This window comes from Micrasema longulum, unplaced genomic scaffold (assembly GCF_059751315.1).
Source record: "Micrasema longulum isolate JH-2025_06_02 unplaced genomic scaffold, ASM5975131v1 h1tg001806l, whole genome shotgun sequence".
NCBI lineage: Eukaryota > Metazoa > Arthropoda > Insecta > Trichoptera > Brachycentridae > Micrasema > Micrasema longulum.
In genome coordinates, this window is record NW_028278980.1 from 303,743 (window position 1) to 327,020 (window position 23,278).

Here is a 23,278-nt window from a genome sequence, read left to right on the forward strand (position 1 = left end):
TCCATGAATTCTTATGAAAATAAAACTTTGTTTTAGTGTTACACAATTTTATTATTTTACAAGAACACAACTATAGTTTCGGGAGAGCACTCCTCCCATCGACGGGTGATATAAAACTAATATTGTAAACTATTGTAAGTTGTCTCCCGAAACTATAGTTGTGTTCTTGTAAAATAATAAAATTGTGTAACACTAATAACAAAGTTTTATTTTCATAATAATGTATAATGAAGTGTTACAAAGTGAATGCCGAATCAATTAAAAAATCGTCTATGTTTTATATATGTATGTGTATGCGCATGGGTGTATGTACATGTGTGTGTATGTACGTATGTTTATATATATGTGTATATGTTTGTATATGTACATGTGTATATGTGTGTTTGTGTGTATGTTTATGGATCAAAATGTGTATACGAGTAAGTTTATATTTTATTAGTCTGTGCTTTCTACTAACTTGTAAACTGTTATCATGTATTAAAATGTAATTGCCTAGCTTGGAACGGGGTATGCACCCTTGTTAAATGTAACTTAAAATTGTATTTATGATAAAATGTATAAATAAATAAATAAAACATAAAATATTACATTAAAGTAGGTAGAAACATAATTCAATGTTTTTGAAAAATTATAACAGTTTTAGGCAAAAAAATAGTTCACAGTAGGTATTATTTATGTGTGGTAAGTAAAATACACCTTGGGATATCTGACGCTTCTGATCTCCGGATACTTGAGCTGGTCTTGCTGGTTGGACCCGCCGTACCAAGCCCAGCGGTGCTCGCCGACCTTGGTGGAGTTGTACGTGGCGTACATCAGGTACTGGCCGTCGGAGCTGAACCACAGCGCGTGGTCGGTGCGGGAGATCTCCGTCTCGTACAGGTGGTCGGGGACCCCGTTAAAGATGACGCCAGGTACTCCTAAAACGATTCAAAATAGGATCCAATGAGAAAGTTGTTTTTTTTTATTTTCTCAACTCAGTTTCGCATTGCATGATTTTTGAGTATCAAAATATATACAGGTTGTTCTTTAAACCCTATTACATCCGAAACCACGATGATCAGTATGGGCAAGAAGGCATATTAGCATATTTAAAAAAAATATTTAGCACGAAGAAAATTTTTTAAATATAAAAAAAAACAAATGGTTGCTTACTTCTGCAGGTGAGAAGCGAGGGGGCGCGGACCTGCGGTTGACGGTGTATCAGGCTCCCCCCTCCTCGTTTCTTCCCCACAGGAGTAAGAAACCATTTGTTTTTTATTTATCTTTTATTTTTTATGATTTTCGTTGTTCTAAAAAAATATTTTAATGTGCCAATATGTCTTCTTGCTCATACTGATCATCGTGGTTTCGGATGTGAGGGGGTTTAAAGAACAGCCTGTATAAGTACGATTAAATGTGAAATCACTGTGAATGGAGTTATACTAAAACAAGAGGAATTTGTGTATCTGGGAAGTATGTTTACTAGGGATGGAATGACTGAGAAAGATATTTAAAGTAGGGTGAGTGCCGGGATTAGAGTGAACGGTGCACTTAAATTAACCTTGGCAAATAAATGCTTGTCGCAAGAGGCAAAATCAGCAGTTCACAACGGAGTCCTGGTCCCGACCCTGATGCATGGGAGCGAAGTATGGACTTTGAAACACAGGGATGAAAGTAGGCTGAATGCTGTCGAAATTCATTTTCTCAGGCGAATGTGTGGTAAAACTATGTACGATAGATGCACAAATGTTGAGATCCGTACATTATGTAAGGCTAAGACAAGCATTATCGACAAAATCAAGAAAGGAGCTCCGCGCTGGTTTGGACATGTAGAACGAATGGACAGCGAAAGAACGGCTACGAATATTTCCAATGCGAATGTTGATGGATGCAGAAATAGAGGAAGACCGAGAAATACGTGGCATGACCAAATCCAACAAATACTTGAAGATGGACATGTCAAAAGTCGGGGTAATCGGCGCGCGTGCATGAGAAGATGTATGAATGTAGAGGATCTCGCTCTATAGTCCTTAAAATTTAGCTTGATTAAAATGACAGCTGTCAAACTAATGTCAATAGTGATGGGAAATTATTGATCACTGATCATGTACCGATCAAATCGATTTTATCAGTTTTTCATGCAAACATGAAATTCTGTTTCCAAAAATTTATATAAAAACGCAAAAACAAGCCTATTATAGTATGTTTAATACAATTATTCACCAAAAAATAAGACATTTTTACTTTTTTCGTGAACATTATTAAATGAATTATTTTTTTATTCGATCAATTTGTCCCATCTTTAACGTTTTTGCAAAATGATGTAACCTTGTAAGAACGTCGTTAATAATTAGGTTTATTTTTTTTAATTTTAAAGCTGATTTTATATATTTATGTTGATTTACATGTCAAGCATTGTATTACAAAAAAAAATATACCAAATACGAATGATTTTTCGTGTGTCAATATAAATCACTCCTTAGACGTTACTACAAAGTTATGTCGTCACTTTTGCTGACAACTGTCATTCTAATCATGCTATATTTTAAGGACTATAGTATAATTATTGGGAACACACCAACTGATATTTTTTAGTACATTTGGATAATATATACTTCCAGAAATAAGCTTATAGAAATGTTTCCCAATGTGTATATTTATTAAACTTGGAATACAAATCCTTAATACCTTTTCAAGATCAAATATAAAATAAACTTAATGTCGCATTTTTTGCCCATAGGTCGTTGCTCTACGATCACGACGATATATACTTATTATTTTCCTACATAATTTAAATAAAAAATTCAAATACGAGATTTTTTATTAATTAAAAAAAAAACTTCAATGGGCTGTTAAATTATTTTTTTTCTCTAGGCGGCCCCCGAGGTGTAATAGTTAAGATGCTTGACTCACGTACAGAAGGTTCCGTATTTGATTCCCGGAGAGAACACTTAAATTAAATGTGTGTTTTTTTTTCTCAAGCCTTAGTGATCTGCGCTGTCATTTTCCACTTTAGTTGGGCCTTCTGGCCTGTTGTGGTACAAAAAAATATTGTGGAATCCTTGGCCTGGGTCCTTATTTTACTTCAGACGCAAGTGATCACAATTTTAGGTACGATCAGTATACTCTGATTAATAATGAAAATTCTGATATTTTGTGTAACAATTACATTCTTAGACTTAAAAATAATTATAATTTCAAGGACGTGCGACTGATAAGGAAAACGAAGAACTCGTATATTATGTATGGACAATGCAAATATAAGAAAAACGCTATTAACGAACCTGTGCTGGTGATTCTGCAGACGAGGGGCTTGAGAACTCGAGGTTTATAGTAGATGTCGTTGTCATGGACGAATACTACAGCATTGCCATCAGGAGACCACTCCGCGTGTTGCAGAAGGGGGGCGTCACGGTCGTCCTCAACGGGAGACAGGGGAAACCTTGTCCTAGAGAAAAAAAAACATGTATTCGAAAATTCGCTAAAGAATGGTTAGGTGTGTAGGGTTTAGGTTTTTGAGTGTTGGAGTTCCTACCCCAGTTAGAGATTGACAGAGAAGACACGAGGTTGCTGTTTGTTGTTTATTTATTCCACGGCGAATAAGATACAGCACTTGGTTGTGTAGCGCGAGCGTAGCGGGGATAGTAAGTTGAAGTATCTGAACTTGAACTACATGCTGGAACTGTGTGACGTCGTCGAGCTGGACTGAACGTGTGAACTGAACTTGTTGGGCTGACTGACGTTGGGTCCTGTGGTCTCTTTATAGACGACGTTCCTTTGTAGTTCATTTCCATTTCCCGTTGATCCCCTTTTCTCTGACATTACTTCACATTACATACATTAATATTGTTAATTTTAATCAAATTTTTCTACTGAAATTTGTTTTACTGTGAAAATCGCTTTACTGAAATTTTATCAACTACTTTTGGTTTAAAATCTTCTCCTTATATTGCTTTTTCAAATTTTAAATACTACTTGCTCTACCTGTTATTCTTTCTTTTTTCTCAGCTGCATTGATATGTTTTTATACTTTTAAACTACTTTTAATTACTTATATTGTATATTGATATAAAATCAATATATTGCTGCTCTTACTATGTGTCATTAATTTTGAAGATGTTTTTAATTGACTTAAATTTATTTTCTTATTTAAAGATTCTTTAAAGATTCGTCTCATCATTTCTTTGAATCCCTTAAAATATGTATGTGTATATTTATGTTTTTCCTTTTTAAAAAATGTTATTATTATTTTATTTTGAGCATGTTTTTCATTCTTTATTTTAATTCTTAACTTTTCATTACTTTTACAAATTTTCTTCATTTTCTTCAACAACTTCTGTTTATGTTTTTTTTTCCTTCTTTTTTTTGTACTTTAATTAATAACCTTACAAATAATTACTTTATAATATGGAAACTTCACTGGTCCATTAGAGTTAAGTAACTGTACTGTATGTTTCCTAAATAAAATAAAAGAAAATAAATTTAAATTCTTCATGGTAGGAACGATGTGAATGTACTGCAGAACAATGCTTCCGGTTTAACGTGCAATACTATAAGAGTTGCATTAAATGTGACATTGGATTCTACCGAAAACGATGACATTGCTTTCTTCGGTCATCACACTACTCGTATTTCTGGTGAAACGTTTTAGCAGGTGTGTCATCGATTATGGGACTATGAACCCTACGAGTGCTATGTTTGGTCAGTGCCTTTGCATGGAGTTGAATCGTGGACCCTCAAGATCAGTACTATGAACGAGCAAGAGGCATTCATAATGTGGATGCATCGTAGAATGTTACAATTGGACCGATATGGTCAGCAACGCAAATGCGCCCCAAAGAGCGAGAATAGATAGACAGTTGCTGACTGCTATCAAAATCCGAAAGGTGATCTATTTGATAATAAAATGAAAAATAGATGGTTGACGAGGTGTGAGCAGAATGCAGATCTACTGGCTCCGGAACAAGCGAGGCTGGACGGAAATTAGATCAGGCAGGGTGCTGTTTAGAGCTGCTCAAGACAGAGACACATCCTCTCAAATTATAGTTTACGTCAGGGGGACTTGATATTTATTTATACTTTTACATTGTTTGTTTTCTTTTTTTATACAGAATAATGTTCCTTCACTGGGGTGTCCCGTGCCGAGGGAAACATTTTACAAAATGTGAAACATGCCCTAAGATTAGCTATTTAACAAAGTTAACATAATAATAACAAAAAAATTAATTAATTAATCCAATTAAAATAATTATCATTAAAATAATAAACAATAAAAAACTAAAATAATCATAAAAACATAACAAATTTACATAGACCAATAGAACAAATTTCATAAACAGTACACACATTTTACCGATCTGGCTTAATCCGCTCATCGATCCTTGTGCAACCCACCTCCTTTTATATTGTGAGAACTTACTTATTGTCCTTATGGATAATGGAAGTAGATTGTACACTTTCACCGAGTAGTAGGCCAATCCTCTTTGACCGAAGGTTGCATTTATTTTTTTGCAGCATCAAGGTGGAGTATCTAGTAACTCTTGTATTTGTAACGGAAGGCAGAGAATAATGTTTACGTTTTAGTAACAAATCTTTTACATAAAGTTATTTTATAGATTTTACATTAAGATTTTCAAATATACCGAGGGAGCTAATTCTGATTGGGACTCTTAAGATAATTTTAATAAAGGTTTTTGTGCAATTATTATTTGCTTGATCAGTGTGTCATTTGCACATCCCCATCCAATTATCCCATATTCCAAAACTGATTGAGTTATTGCGTAATATATTTTTACAAGTTCTTTTAGGCTAATTATATTTCTTATAGTTTAATTTTTTTTTGCTTATATGACACATAAAGAGGAAGAAGAAAAAAATTAGCCCACTGTTACCTCTGCGAGTTTTATTTAACCCTTAAATGCATCGTGATGGAAATTTCTATCACACCAAATATTTCAAATCAATTAAAATCATAAAAAGTAGAGTATTTTTTTGTGTGGTAATAATTTAGAGAGTCCATCTACGGATTTAAGAAAAATAAAATGCACTTTTTGTCTATGATTTTTGTCAGTTGAAATTGTGACCGCGCGTGTAAGTAATTTCTGAAGTTTTGCAAAGTTTAATATTCAAATTTCTCAGTTAGTTATAATCTTATCGAAGGTGAAAAAAATCGAAATGTGGAGCAAAAACGTTAGTATGTGTTCATATATATATATATATATATATTTGCTTTATGTGAAAACATTAATTTCAATAAATTAATTTTGAATTTATAGTATTTACTTTTGAAATCATCGTACTATTTTCTTAAAATATTATAGTTTTTATGAAAAAATTTTTAAAAATATTTTTTTCCAAAAACTACACCTTAAAATACACCGTACAACATTTTTTTTAATGCAATAAAAACAATCTGCATTTAGAGTAAATCTGTCTAATGATGTTTGAAGATCGGATGCAATCGCAAAATGTCTGCTTTATAAGTAGAACATATAAAAATGTTCTTGATACAACCCAAGCCAATGGACGTATAGTTAAGAAGACACGTTTATTTATTTATTTCACAGTTTTAAAATGTAGAAGGTTCTTTGTTTCTTGTCTCGAACAGTTAGGAAATCCCTGTGTTTAGACAGGACCTTTATTTTATATGTGTTTTTTTCGTTAAATGATGCTTAAACATTTCAAATAATAATAATAACACAAAAAAGTGAAACTATACTGATAATAATAAAAATTGAAGCATAAATATAAATTGGAAAATATACCATTAATAATTAAAAATTGAAACATAAATATAAATTGGAAAATATACCATTAATAATTAAAAAATGAAACATAAATAAAAATTAGAGAATATAACATTAATAATTTAAAAAATAAAACATAAATATAAATAAGAAAACATGCTGACAATAATAAAAATTTAAACATAAATATAAATTAGAAAACATACCGATAATAATAAAAATTAAAGCAAAAAGATGAATTTGAAAATATGCCATTAATAATTAAAAAAATGAAACATAAATGTAAATGTGGCGTCAAGTTGTCCGAGGAATTTGATATATTAGATATAAGGCAATTATATATATCTAGAATAATTATGTTTTTGAAAGCAAATTATTCTTCCAAATCCCAAAAGGAACACTCCCACACTACCAGGAGTCAAACTAGAGGATGGGTCATGAGGTCTATCACAAACTCCGAATTCGGGCAAAGAAATTTCAGGTTTCTGGGCCCCAAAATATTCAAAATGTTACCCAAACATTACAAAACCATGACCCGAATTCTATTAAATAAATTTGAAATAAAATGGTTACTAGATTTAAGTAGAGAAAAATCGGAAAACTTACTCAAAAAGATTCTTAAATAATAAATGGTATAATTTAATATTGTAAAACTGTGTAATAAATTAATTTGTAGGTATGTTATTGCTTATTTTTGCATAAAAATGTCTGCCTTAAAACAGGTTGTACCTAGTTAGGCAGACTAGACATAATCCCGAGAAATCTTTTACTTAGGTGTGTATGTAGTAGATAAAGAATTTGTAATTTTTGTTAAAAAACTGTTATTATTATTATTATTAAAAACTAATAATAATAAAAATATAAAAAAATATAAAAGTAACAAAATATTTTTTTTAAATACATAAAAATTGTACGTTACAAGTGCGAAAGAAATGGCAGTATAATTTTTTAGAGAAATTTCAAAGTGTATCTATTTTTTTAATGATGATTGTTTTAGCGGAAACTTGTTTTGGTGTCGTAAGTTCAGATCTGATACTCTGAAGTCATTTAAATAAATAAAAGGATAAATAAAATATGCTGGTGAATAACAAAGTTTACCTCGTGGCGATTTCGTACACGTGGTATCTCGCTAGAGTTGTAAACTGGAAGACTTTTCTGACGTCAGATATCAGTAGAACGTACTTCAAGTTACTGGACACCTTGTAGTCTACGGCGTCCAGTTGTCTCTGTAAAAAAAGGAAACCATACTTTTAATGTAAAAATCTAACACCTTAAATGAACGATTTAAATTTCATAGCAAAAAGCATCGGCCTATTAATACACATAGACGCGTCCTGAGCCCTTAGTGATGCCAGACGCGAATTTAGTCGTTCTTTGACCGCCACCTGGATGTGACGTGAGCTTGACGTTTAGAATCGAAACCAGAATGCCTTTTTTGTTGTGAAAGCGTGTAAAAACCAAAAATGATAGTGTAACTTTTCACTGGAAAGTATTTGTATATAATTGATTACACAGTTAAAAATAATTTATATTTAAATATAAGTATTACTTAACAAATTTCAACAGAGAAGGAGATTATTTTAAAGAAGGGAATATGAATGTCAAGGCATTTACAGGGCTTATGACCTGTTATTGGCTGGTTCAAGAGGCCACTGTACATACTGTGTAACATTCATCATTTTGCCTATGTTTGAACATCCATATTTCTTCAATTCTTCCATCTGGTGATTTAAGTAAAGTTAAAGAGCTGAAGCCTTTATTGTTGTGAAGAGATTAATCTGACTAAATTATTTCACATACTAGGCAACGCCTGAAAACAATTTTCCAATTTCTTTAATCTTAATGACTCCCGAGGGGGTGAAATCCAGAGTTTTGTCTATGACATTTTGAAAAACTTAAGTGTTGTAATAAGGATTATTTATTTAAAATGTCAAACTACGCCTAGGCGTAAAAACGCTAGCGGCATAAAAACGAAGCTCATCTTTCTAACAGGGGTGCATTGGTAGGGATATGGTTTAAAAATACAATAAATGTGAGTCAATATAATTTTAACATTCCGCAGCATCCAGTAAAAATAAGTAAATGTGTAGAAATTAAACTAAAGAATCTGATTGGCGTACATAAAAAACTAATGTTTGGAAACATTTAAATAACAACTTTTTATGTACCGAAAACGAATATCCTTTCAGTTTTTTTAGTATGGGCATTCTCATCGAATGCAGCCCTGGGTTGGTATTCTGAATCTTCTCTACCCCCTAGAGAGCGGTTAATTTTTGGATTAGGATTTTTTCATGCGACTACGCTTTGCTTCATATGGTCGTCACACTGATGGTTTAACGTCAAATAATTGACCACGAAGTTAATGCTTTAAACATAAAAATTAGTTAACATTGTTTTTAGATGTTTTTTTCTATATTAGGCGTTAACATCAGTTATGTCTGTTTTTTGTCGCCCTCGTGGTGTAATGGTCAGCGCATTTTCCTACCATCCAAGACGTCTCGGGTTCGATTCTCGACATGGTTGACACGAAATATTTATTTAAAAAGGGTGTTTTTACACTAAAATATTTCATAGTCCCAGGACTGGTGCCTGAAGCGTAAGACTGATAATTTTACCTTCGCGTAACAAAAAACCATCAAGATACGCTGCGATTGATGTACCGATGCAGTGCCCTATGCACCACTAGGGGCGGAAAGGGAATGATAATGTCTGTTTTTTTCCAAATTTAAAAATGATTACCCAAAGTAGAAGAAAATGTTTTCTAAAGCAAATTTTCTGCTCTATAAGATATTGTGTTTGGTTTGACGTCACATATATTATTTTTTTGATTATAAGCCTTCAAAATGAAATGTCAAGTAGACGGGAGTAAACATTTTCGACACATCCTTCCGTTGGCATTCAATCGAGGGAATTATGGCGAAATCATTATTGACTAATTTGTTGTAACTTGTCCGCTTGATTTCTTCATTTGATTAAAACCGACACAATCGGGTTGTGGTCCTGTGGCTAGAGTAGCGGACTCACGGATCAGAGGTCCCGGGTTTGAAGCCCACTCTACCCCAACTTGATTTCCCCTTTTCGATAGTGAGTTGAAAATTGAAATTGAAATATTTGAGTAAATCATAAGAACGCTAATATTATTTCTTAAAAAAAAAAACTTTTGTTTACACTCAACTCAGGTCTCTTGGCCTCATAGAGTTTGGGATACGTTATTTTATTATTTTTATTATAGGTATACAGGTTGTTTTTTAAACCCTGTCACATCCGAAACCACGATGATCAGTATGAGAATGAAGACATATTGGCACATTAAAATAATTTTAAGAACGACTAAAATCTTAAAAAATAAAATATAGAAAAAAAACAAATGGTTGCTTACTTCTGCAGGGAAGAAGCGAGGGGGGCACGGCCGTGCAGTTCAGACTCCCCCCTTCTCGTTTCTCCCCTGCAGAAGTGAGCAACCATTTGTTTTTTTCTAAATTTTATTTTTTATGATTTTAGTCATTCTAAAAAAAATATTTTAACGTACCAATATGTCTTCTTGTTCATACTGATCATCGTGGTTTCGGATGTGACAGGGTTTAAAGAACACCCTGTATATGTATTTGTATGAATAAATAAATTTATATTTAATATATATTTTTAGTTTTTTACTGATTTAATTTTTAAGATCCTCATGACTTTTTAACTTGTTTTAACTATGTATTTATTTTTTAAATTTTTATTACATCTTTTACTTTATTTTTTAATATGCTGTTTTTTTTTCTTTCTTTAAATATGCTTTTTGCTATACAACATACATTATTTTTTTTATTATGACTTTAAATATGTTCTGTTATTCTGTATTCTGTTTTTATTTCGCATTTTACTGAGTTTCAAAATATTTTTATAGACATATTTATATATTTTCATGTTTTTTTTTTTTTTTTACTATGTTTTCACTGCATTATTACTTTTTTTTATAATTTATTTTTTTTGCTACGTTTTTTTTACTACATTTTTACTATGTTTTTACTACATTTTCACTGTGTTTTTACTACAATTTTACTATGTTTTTATTACATTTTACTATGTTTTTACTACATTTTTTACCATGTTTTTACTCCATTTTTTACTTTGTTTTTCACTTTGTCCTGTATCTTTATAACTGTTTCTATAAATTGATTACTGTTTTTTATATTTTTTGACTGTTTTAGAACGGGGTAAATAACCCTAGTTAGACAGTCAAAGCAACTTTACATAAATTATAATTTTGTGTATGTAATATAATGATAAAAAAAAAAATAATAAAAAATTATAAATAAACAAAATATAATTTACATAAATAAAGAAATGAAAAAAAACTCCTGCATAATTTGAGAGCAATTAGAATATTTGGTTTAAATTTGATTTGGATTTAATTACATTAATAGTTCACCCGTTGTTGTAGACAAATGGGGTTGTTCATAGATTAACATCAGTCTGTTCGCTGAAGCTTGTAACTAGATTTGAAAATTTCAACTCGGATGATATTTTCGATCTCTCAAAATGTGAATTTGCATTCAATGCAATTTGGAAAAGTTTTGTATTAGAGCAGAAATTCAATTGTGCCGACGAGAATGGCGTCGAATATCAAATCGTCGCCGTTCAGGCAAAAGTTACTAACCCTAAAATTGACAGTTTTGAGTGAAATATGTCATTCGAAGCATAAAATTATGTTCCTTAAGAGGCAAAAATCACCAAAGTTAAGTTGGAAAGAACTGTAATAAATCCGAATTATTCGTTTTTTACTATGTGACTTTATTATTTATTTATTTTAGAAAAAAAAAAGTTTTTAATCACAACATTTTAACACATAATTATCTGTAATATTTCGTTCCTCACTAACTTTTATAGGTAACACTCTCTGGATTATAAACAAGCAAAAGTCACTTAACCAAATTTTAGGCAAATTTCCTTTGTATCAAAAGGAGAAAGTTACCAATGTAATTTATTTACTAACCGACCGAAATAAGATTTTCAGACGAAACCGAAAACGTATTTTGGCTTCTGTTCTAGTTTCGGCCGAAATTGAAACACATTTAAATAAGTTATAAAATCATTTTAAAATGCCCAGAATTCACATTCGTTTGAAAATGCCCTAACAAGGCGAAACAATTGTCACGAAATTTTTGTTTTTATATTTTTTATATTTATAAAAATGAAATAAAGTGTTTAGTAGACTCAAATCAGTGTTTGATTTCTAATATTATAAGTTTAAGAAATTTAGTTTATACATTAATAGGAGCTAAATCGCAAACACGACCTGCAACTACAGAGCATATGGACGGTTGGAAAAATGCCATCGATCAAATGAAAGTGTATAAAATAATATTTATTTATTTATTTTACAGAAACAAACAGTCGACAATGATATTATAACGTAAAAAAGATACGGTTTAAGGACAGACTAGCTAAGTTTCTAAATAAAAATTATACATATAAAATTGTGTTAAAACACAAGGGTGTGTTTATGTGTCTTTGTATCAGAGTAAGTGTATACGTGAGTTTGTGTGTATGTGGTAGTAAGTGTTCAGTTATGTGTAAGTGTGAGCATCATTAATAGCAAGTGGGATCGTATCGCAGCCAGAAAGAATCAGTCTTAATTATTTTTTAAATATAAGGGGCGTGTTAAATAATAGTTAAAGCAAGAACGATAGAGGAAAGAGTGTTGTGCATAGTTAGTGCTACAGACTGGCAGATGGAATAAATACTTATTTCTTGTCACGCGAAAGGGGCATTAAGATTAATTTTGGAGAGTAGGTTAAAAAAGTCTACTTTATTATTTAATAATTTATATAAATAGCATAATTCAGATATAGTGCGTCTATTTTCAAGGGTGAAAAATCCATTTTGTTTGGCAGATTGGCTGTAAGTGCAAAGCGTTTTATTGTTTTTATAATCTAGGTATTTTAAAATTTTTTTTGGAACATTTTCAATCCTTTCTATGTTTGTTATGTATTGTGGGCTCCACACGACGGATGCAAACTCTAAGTTCCTGCGTACAAAAGTGTTGTATAAAGTTTTTAATGTGCTTGGTTTTTAAAACGGTTTGGAAATTCTTAAAATGAAGCCCAGCAATCTTAAATATTGCCGAACAATCTTGAACACAGGTAGAAAGTAACCGATTAAGTCATAGATAAATATTGTTTATTAAAGCATTAAATTTGTGGTCGATATTTTTATTTAATGTTAGAAAATATAAGTATTTAACCACTTACAGACTTTTTATGTTTCCAGGTTTTGAGACGTACTCGTCTCTTCATCGGGACACGCACTACACCAACATGCAAATACCAAAAACACTTTCACTCTTACCGTAACCGTAGTATACGTAGTATTTACGAAAAAATACATAAAAATCATGCAGAGTTAAAATGCAAACACCACCATGTTCGAACATGCATTCAGTACATCGGATGAAGAGACCTGTACGTCTCGAAACCGGTGGACACAAAAAGTTGGTAAGTGGTTAAATACTTATATTTACTAAAATTAATTCAATATTGTTTATTTAAACCACTCGTCAGTCTTTTCATATTTTTTTGGAAATCGGTAGGTATAATTTTGGCAGTAGATTAAAAAGGAAAATATCACATACTATGGAATATACGAGTATGAAATGGATTAAGAATAATCAATTGTATTTTCGAAATCACTATGGATATTGTGGAGACATGTTTTCATGCTTAATATTAATACGTTGCTAGAAAAACGCGACATGTTTGACCTTGGTAGTTGCGACGTCAAGACAATGTTCTAAATAAATTTGAATGGTCAAGAACTAATAAACGTGAATCGTGACGTATTAGGGGCGTGGCCAATGGAATGACCGTAATTGAGGGAATTCAAAAGTACAAATTAAAAAATATTTCTTAAGCTGCACATACGAATAATGAGCAAAATTATTTTTTTTACTGGACAGTATTTCATAGACCTTTATTACGTGTTATTTCCTTATTGCGAAAAATCTGTGTTGTATGCATACATAAGGTGTTTAAATTCTTTGACTTCACAGGTCCTATAAGAAAGTTGTTCCCGATCGGGAAACTTTATTATTTAGAGGAGCACCGCTCATATAAATCAGTATATGCATGAAGATTTTTCTCGTATTTGTTTTTCTTCCGCCATTTTGTTACTTTCTGCATTTGGCTGCAGATGTCGCCAGCAGTTTGGCGGGAATCCGCCATTTTATCGAAAAGTAGACAAGCTTGTACCTAATTGGGCGAACCGACGCGACGCCAAGCGCCATTACGTCGTTGACTGAAAGTTAACTCCTAACAGAGGTTGAAGGAAATGAAAAGTTCACAGGTAAACGGATAGTTACGATTAACCACTGAACAAGTTTAAGTATTTTTACCTTTTTTTAGTCTACCTTAACGGGTAGGATTTCACGTGATCAATTTTTAAATGTTAAATTCTAATTTCTTTAAAAGGTTTGTTTCACGAGTGGAATAACAAATTAGTTATTTTGAATAATCATGGTTTAATCGGAAATTCATGACGTGGGTAAACTTTTATGTTAAAAAGGGTATTATCACAAATCGGGAATAAAGTTGAAAATATAGTTTTTATATTTAGACCGGATTTTTACAAGAATTTAATCGATATAAAACTATATAAAATCGATAAAAAACAATATTTCATTTGTAACTTTAAAAGCTCGGGTTTAAAAATACATACAAAATAAATAAATTACAACAGGGATAGAGAATACTTTAGAAAATGGAATATGGATGTCTAGGCATTTACAGGGCTTATGACCTGTCATTGGCTAGTTTAAGTGGCCACTTTACACACTGTGTAACAATCACCATTTTGCCTATGTTTGAACATCCATATTTCAACATTTCTTCCATTTGTTGATTTTAGTGAAATCAAAGAGCTGAAACCTTTATTGTTGTGAAGAGATTCATCTGATTGAATTATTTCATATACTAGGCAACGCCTGAAAACAATTTTCCAATTTTTATACTTATTCTTGGACCAGTTGGTTTAATTACAGTATTTGAGTTTGTCCAAATGTTTGTAGACAAAAGACTGGATTTCACAACAATAAAGGTTTCAGCCCTTCACTAAAATCAACAAATGGAAGAAATGAAGAAATATGGATGTTCAAACATAGGCAAAATGATGAATGTTACACAGAGTATAAAGTGGCCACTGAAATCAGCTAATGACAGGTCATAAGCCCTGTAAATGCCTAGACTTCCATATTCCCTTTTCCAAGGTATTCTCCATCCTTGTTGTAATTTGTTAATCTTAATGACTTCCGAGGGGGTGAAATCTAGTCTTTTGTCAACAAACATTTGGACAAACTCAAATATTGTACATACAAAATATTTCGCAGTTGGCGTTACGTCTTTTTGACGAAACACGTCATATCCGCCCAGAGCGCTTGAAACAAACATTGCGTACAAGTGTGGCGCAATAACCTAATACGTACCGTCCTTTCCCATCAAAGGGAAGCAGTGTTGCTAACCCAATATGTTGAAATTGTCAAACGTGTACCTACCTACTAACAATCCTTTTACTGTGACTTGAATAAATTGATGTAGATCATAACCATTAAATAAGCGGTACATACATGATTATGGGATTTATCTTTTGGTGAATTTTGAAGAGTGTCGGAGATAGAAAATTAAAAAATAACGGTAATTAAATTCTAATCTGATATTGTTAAATTTATAATATTATTATAATGGACATAGGCTATTGTGGTACATGTAAATAAAGTTTTGCATCTTTTTGTGTTTGGAATATGGTCATGAGAATGAATGACAATATCCGTCAAAGGTCCTCCATATAACTTGACAATCTCAGTGAAAAGAGCGGTGGAAGTAATAGAATTTAATAAAATTAAAATCGCGATATATGGAATTTAAAAGCGTAACTAGTTTATTGACAAACAAAATATGGCTTTTTTGTTTTAGTGAAACCGATAGGAAGACCCAAGGTCATTATTCGGGTATATGGAGGAATGTACTTTTACGTGCCGTTTGTCCCATAGGACGTGACACGTCTCGTTACACGTGGTGGTATTCTGAATATCTCTACCCCCTAGAGTGGCCTAGAGAGTGATTAATTATTTGTGAATTTGTATTTTTTGAAATCGACGACACTTTGCTTCATATAATGGCCACACGGATGACTGAACGTCAAATGGTGTATAAAACTGCTTCAAAACGGAAATAAAACTAATACGGTTTGGTCAATTGAACCTAATAAAGTGTTTTGGGTAATGTTTAAAGTCGCAATAATGTTCTAAATGAAAATCATCATGTTTGATTTTACGTGATCATATTTTGAACATTAATCATCAGTGTGGCCATATAATATATGAAGCAAAAATTAGTCGCATGGAAAAAATAAATATCCCTAAATGAACCACTCTCTAGGGGATAGAGAAGATTCATAATTGCACCCCTGGCATTTCAAAAGAAATATCTGTATTTTAAACCACTGTAGAGAACTTATTCAATAGGAAAATAAGGATTCCGTTTCTATCGTAATTTTTTTGACCATAAAAAAATATTGTAAAATTGAAAAAACGTGAAAAGACCTCATTCAACTTTTCTTAATCGAGAATAAAATAATATTTAGACGAGTTGTGGTCTCGTGGCTAGTGTTAAGGGCCCCGGATCAGGAGGTCCGAGGTTTGAACTCCGCTCATCCACAACTTGTTTTCCATTTTCTAACATGGTTATTTCATCATCATCATTGCCTTTCCGCACCTAATGGTGCATAAGGCACTGCATTGGTACACCAATCTCAGCGTATCTCGATTATTTTTGTTAACATAAAAGAAAAATGTCTAATAAAACAATTATATATTTGTAGAATAATAATGTTGTGAAAGCAATTTATTCTATCAAATCCCAAAAGGAACACTCCCACACTACCAGAAGTCAAACTAGAGGATGCGTCATGGGGTCTTCCACGAATTCTGAATTCAGGCAAAAAAAATCAGGTCTTTGGGCCTCAAAAAATTCAATATTAACATATTGGGTAACCCCAAACATAAAAAAATCATGACCCGGACTCAATTTAATAAATTTGTAAAAAATTGGTTACTGGGTTTAGGCCGAGAAAAATCGGAAAATTTACTCAAAAACATTCTTACATCACAACTTCAGGGTGCCTGGAAGGATAACTAGGCGGGTGCCACCGTTTTGCAGTAACAACTCACGCACAGTGTATAATTGTAATGCCGTATTAAGCCGACTTCATGAACTCGGCAATAGTTGTTCCCACATATCGGATATATTTAATGTGGGGTATTGTTCTTATAGAACAAACCTTATAAACTTTTTCAAAGATGAGCAGTAATCATATTTAATGTAGTTACTTCATATATGATTTTCTGTTTTTATATATATTTTTATTATAAACCTTATTATGTTTAAAATTTGATTTACTTTTTATATTAATTTTTAAAGTTCTCGTATACTTTTTATTTCAAACTTTTGTTTTATTTAAACTTTTTTTTTTTTTAAATATTATGTTATATAATTTTTAGGCTTGATTATTGCTCCTTAGTTTTGAGTGCAAATATGTAGTTTAAAAAATATCAAACCTTATATGTTTATATTATAAATTTGTAAAAGGCAATTATGCCGTGTATGTTAATAAAAATAAAAAAAATAAAAATAAATGAATGTTGTATAACTGTATAGTTAATTAACTAGGAGGTAGTAATATTATTGGTTATTTTGCATAAAAATGTCTGCCTTAAAACAGGTTAGTTAGTTAGTTAGACAGACTAGACATGACCCAGAGAAATCCATTACATAAATTTGTATGTGGTAGATAAAATAATTGTTCTTTTTGTTAATAAACCATGATTATTATTATTGTTTAAAAAAATACGCATTTACATAATATGTACTTACAAAAGTGGAATTGGTCATAAGTAGTCGAGTGGTGAGGTTATCTGCATTCATGACCGCCAGACCCCCGAATCGATCTCTGAACACCAATTCCGTATCTGAAAATAAAAAATATTTTTAAAAAACATTATTAAGATGTTTGACTTTGACAAAAATACACATATTTTTAATATGGTAGTAAAACAAACATCATCATCAGTGGCGCTACAGCCCGTTGTGGGCCCTGGCCTCCTCCGGAATTTGTCTCCATTCGTCCCTGCACTTCTCTTCTCTAGTTCGTCAGGCCAATCGCTCTAATGTCACTTTCCACATTATCCAGCCATCTTCATTTTGGTCTGCCTCTGCTTCGTCTGCCTTCCGGAGTGGGTATAAAGAATCTGTTTTGGGGTACGGTTATCATTCCTTCTGTGCACATGGCCCAACCATTGTAATCTTCTTATTTTGCTAAATTGTGCAATGTTGGGTTCGCCATACAGTGCCTCTAATTCACGATTAAGCCGTCTCCTCCACACTCCGTTTTGGTTGACAGCACCAAACATCTTCCTTAATATTTTTCTTTCGAACACTGATACCATATTTTCATCTCTTTTGGTCATAACCCAGCATTCGGCACCATATTCAATGACCGGTCTGAGGAGAGTAAACTTCTGTCAAATAACAGAAGATTGATGAGATTATTATTAGTATCATCATTATGCCCCTTTCCCCACCCAGTGGTGCATAGGGCACTGCTTTGGTAAAACAAATACAGCTTATTTTGAGAATCTGTTACATGAAGAATCTGTTACATGGAATCTGTTTTATTAAGTGATGCTTTTTGCGCGAAGACAAATAATTCGTACTGGCGAATTGTTGCACTTTGTTATTTTTGTATTTTGTTCGTTCCAATTTAATACAAGACTTTAAATCACATGGATTTGGGATTGTCCCAATACATGGATTTAAAATTATTTGTGATTAAATAAATATATCTATGGCAGTGATTGCCACACAGTAGCTCGTGAGCTAACGGCAGCTCGCCGAGGCTTTTTCGGTGGCTCGCATAGAATAACTAATTTGCCTAGTAAATTTTATTATTGAACTCCGAAAATAAATAGGAAATGTGCTAAATTTCAACGAAATGCTCATAAGGTTGCTGTCAACGTTTCCAATATGAAGGTTGTTAAGAGTTAATATAGAAACAGACTCACAGATTTACATCTTGATAATTGCATTCGGATGGGAGGGACAAGGTACTCCCCGAGAATCGAAAAAAATGCGGAGGAAAGTGAATGCCATTCTTTTGATGAATTATTTTAACTCCTTATTTCTACTTTTATTTTTATGTTAATTTTTAATCCCACCTATTTTCAATTATTATTTTGATAATAAATATATATTTAAAGTAAATATTAAATTAAATAAAATTTAAATAACACAACTTCAATATCAGACACAAAATCAAAAGCAAACCATGCCAATAACTAGTTTACTTCTGTTGGAAACACTTTAGGCCAAAAAATTCTTAGTGAATTAAAATCTAACAAAGACACCCTTGCTTGTAATATACCATCTCTTGCTTCAACACATAAAATTGAAGAAATTACAACACCTATTGAAATAATAAAAACTATAGATTCTTTGAAACTGAGCACAGCTACGGGTCCAGATAAAATAAATTCGATTGTTATAAATTCAATTAAAACAAATATAGAAAAACCATTAGCATTCACATTTAATCTTAGTTTTAATTAAGGATTTTTTCCGAAACTTTTGAAAGAATCAACTGTAATACTAATTTATAAAAGTGGTGACAATAAACGTATTAATAACTACAGACCTATCTCCTTGCTCAATACTGTTTCTATAATAATTGAAAAAAATGTCTAACTAAAACTTAATAACTATTTTTAAAAAAATAATTTACTCTCTGAAAACCATTACTGATTTCGGACAGGCATGGGTACTGAAAACGCAATAGCTCAATTGACTGAAACAATAGCCAAACATCTAGACAAAAGGGAAAAATGCTTGGCTTTTTTTCTGGACCTAGCGAAAGCTTTTGACACTATTTCACATAAAATTATATTTAAACGGTTACATAATTAAGGAATCCAAGGGCAGTTATATAAATGGTTATATAAAAAGGGATCTGATACTAAGTGAAGGGGTCAACACTGTTCTGGCATCGATACAACACCATTACGTAGGCAAAAAGGTCCATAACCTTTTGCCATAATCGTGGAAAGACGAGAGTGTTGTCAAGTTGCGGAAGGTGTTGACCTCGCTCTTTCATGACATTGGTCGTAGGGAGTCAGAAAAGTTGATGCATGCCACGGATTGGAGATTCTTAAAAAAAAAATATTATCGAAAATAAAATATGAAAATAAAGAATAATTTAAAAAAAATATATATACAGATGGCAACCATGATGTTTCGCATCATAAATAAATTGTCTATGTTTTATGAATGTATGTATGTGTATGCGCATGGGTGTATGTACGTGTGTATGTATGTACATGTGTATATATGTGTGTGTATATATATGTGTATATATATATATGTGTGTGTATGTGTATCAAAATGTGCAAGTTGATATTACATTACATAAAACGAGTAAGTTGATATTTTATTAATCTGTGCTCTCTATTAATTTGTTAACTATTATCATATATTAGAATCTAACTCCCCAGCTTGGAACGGGGTATGTACCCTTGTTAGCTGGGCAAAGTGAACGTAAAATTGTATTTTTGATAAAAGGTGTAAATAAATAAAAAAGTACGCATTTTATGTTTTTTTGTTAATCTGATGTTCTAATTTATGTAAACTAATATAAAAATATTATGTATGGTACGATAAGGGCCGATGATAAAAAACTATAAAGTGGGAATTTGTATAGATAGCTCACCAGACAAGTTCAATATCTGAAAGTAGCTCACATCCTTATTGAGTTTGGAGACCACTGATCTATGATAACTAAAGGGTTTAACTGTGTTTGTATTTGAAAGAAAACAAGTAATAATCCATACATTTATCACTGTTGTACAAAACCTCTAATCCTTATTACAGCTATAGTTAATGCTTTAAGAAAACAACCCTATTCGGGATGAAACTAAATCCGTCCCATGGTAAGGTCCCTTAGGCGTGAGGCGTGAGCCCTAAGCCCATGACCTCTAAAGCCTTAATTAATATTTTAAAGTACAAATAACAACAGCGATGTGGTGAAAATAAGAATTAAGTTACACTGTCTTATTAATGGTGGGAATAACCGAATAAAAATAATCGAAATATTCGGATGTTATCGGGTGCAGTAAGGTCAATTCCATGTTCTGCTAAATACAGCCAGGCTGCTTTCATACAAAATACTAATAAAACTAAATAAAATAGGATAGAATTAATCAGTTAATTATACCTCGATAAAAAAGCTTATGTAGCTTTGAAATCAGTAGGCAGAAAAAAACATTAGTGGCTAAAAACGTTTTTTTTTTATTTGTTTACGGTTCTATGAACCTTTTACATAATTACAATAAAACCAGTGAAAAAAAATACATAAAAAAATTCATGATATTAGAAAAGAACAAAAACACCGAGAAAAGTATACAATGGTAAACAGTATTTATATATAAAAAATAAATAATACTTCTGTAACGAATATAAATATTTACCTCTATAAAATAAAGGTAGGTTAAAGAAAATAGCAATTTTAAAAAAGAAGAAAAAAAGGGAAAGTTAAAAAGTTTACTTCGTGGTCAATATTATGTATCTTTTTTGGGTGATACCGTGTATGTTGGATTTGATCCGACGTTTCGGCTACCATTGCAGGAGCCATCTTCAGGGAAAACTGTGTGTTTTATAGAGAAATGTATGTGTTTATGTACTAGTAATTTGTACCGTGTCACAGTCAGCAGTAGGCACATTTCTAGTTTTGTAGGAAATAATAATTATGTTTATGTACTAGTAATTTGTACTGTGTCGCAGTCGGCAGTAGGCACATTTCTATTCGTTTTTGTCATATGTAGTGCTGAGAACCATGTTGAATTTAATTTAAGCCCGTCGTCTTTGTTTATATTATTTGGATGTCTGTGTATTTCAATTGCCTCTTTTATTATTCGTGCACTATAATTACTAGGTTTATGTAGAATTTTTGGTTCAAAGGCGAAAAAATGTCCTGTGTCTATAAAGTGTTCCGCTATTGCGGATTTGTCTGGATGCCCAAGTTTATACGCTCTTTTGTGTTCGTCAATTCTCTTCTTACTTCGTGGTTTATATAAATATGAATACTCAACAATAATTAATTTAAAAAAGAATTATACGCAGAAGAGTAGAGTTGAAAAAAAAATGAAGAACTAATCATTCTTTGAATTTTAAATTGTTAATTCTTTTTCAAAACATAGGACTTGATCATCAGCGGCGTGGTACAAAATAAATCTAAATTATCAGTGTATTGATTTGCAAGTCGCTGCATGCGAATAATTAGTGAATGCAATGAATAATCAAAGAGATCAAAGTCAGAATAGAGGTGGCGCGAGACTGCTTTTTCAGGATGCGTGACCTTCTTTGCAGTAGAGACTTTAATTTAGACCTCCGAATGCGCATTACTCGATGTTACGTCTTCTCAGTACTTTTTTACGGCGTCGAAACGTGGACACTCACCAAAACACATTAAGAAAGATCAATGCCTTTGAAATATGGTGCTACAGGAGGATATTTAAAAACTCCTGGATGGATAGAGTCCGAAACGATGATGTTCTCCGACGGATGGAAAAATATGGTACTGAAGACCATAAAGAAAAGAAAACTTGAGTACTTTGGGCATGTGATGAGAGGCGAAAAATGTAAAATTATACAAGTCATTCTACAGGGAAGGATTGAAGGGAGACGCAGTGCAGGTAGAAGGCGCATCTCTTGGCTTAAGAACTTGCGCGACTGGTTCCATTGCAGCACTCAGTCCTTGTTCAGGGCAGCTGCCAATAAAGTAAGAATCGTAATGATGATTTCCAACCTCCATCGGGGAAAGGAACCACAAGAAGAAGAAGAATGAATAATTTGTACCATGATGATGACTGTAAAACAAAAAAAATTGTCTTGTTGGTCCATGTGGAATACGAAAGTTTATTCAAGTTTACAGTTCTGGGCAATCTATTTTATTATTTAATTATTTATAAATAAATAAGATGTCATTTATTGTCCTCCTGCTTGACAGTAATGGTAAATTAAAATTAGTCATCAGGAATTTATAATTTATTTCGGAAACAGGTAGACTTAATTTAAATTGAATATATCTTTAAAACTTTCTTTGTACTCGTTCAAGATCATATGAGTTGCAGTAATAAACGGAACTCCAAACTGCGGACGCATACTCTAGCTGTGATCTTACAATAGAACAAAATAAGATAAAATTATGATTGTTTTAATATTTCATTTAGTTTCAATTTGTTTTAGTACAATGAATTACCACAAAGTAAGTGATAGTGATAAGATAAGAAATTTTTAAAAATAGAAATATTGTATAATAATACATTTATGTTTATATAAATTTCCTCATAATATTTCAATCATATTTTAAAATTAAAATGAACAGCAACCTGTTATAATATTATTGATATTTTTTTCGACAACAATTATCTAAATTTACAAAACTATAAGGCTTCAATTATTATCTCACAA

The 23,278-nt window shown here is 31.9% G+C and overlaps 1 protein-coding gene across 1 annotated transcript in view; it reads right to left on the reverse strand.

Moving 5' to 3' along the window:
- LOC148273910 (inactive dipeptidyl peptidase 10-like) overlaps positions 1-17,734 on the reverse strand; it is a gene marked incomplete at its 5' end in the record, with an annotated part of 31,000 nt that extends 13,266 nt beyond the window's left edge. Inside the window, 4 exons of the mRNA XM_088237978.1 lie at positions 697-917; positions 3,264-3,427; positions 7,824-7,951; positions 17,636-17,734. Coding sequence (XP_088094104.1) covers positions 697-917; positions 3,264-3,427; positions 7,824-7,951; positions 17,636-17,734 — 612 coding nt within the window. The remainder of the gene's footprint in view (positions 1-696; positions 918-3,263; positions 3,428-7,823; positions 7,952-17,635) is intronic.
- Positions 17,735-23,278: the final 5,544 nt, after the last annotated feature.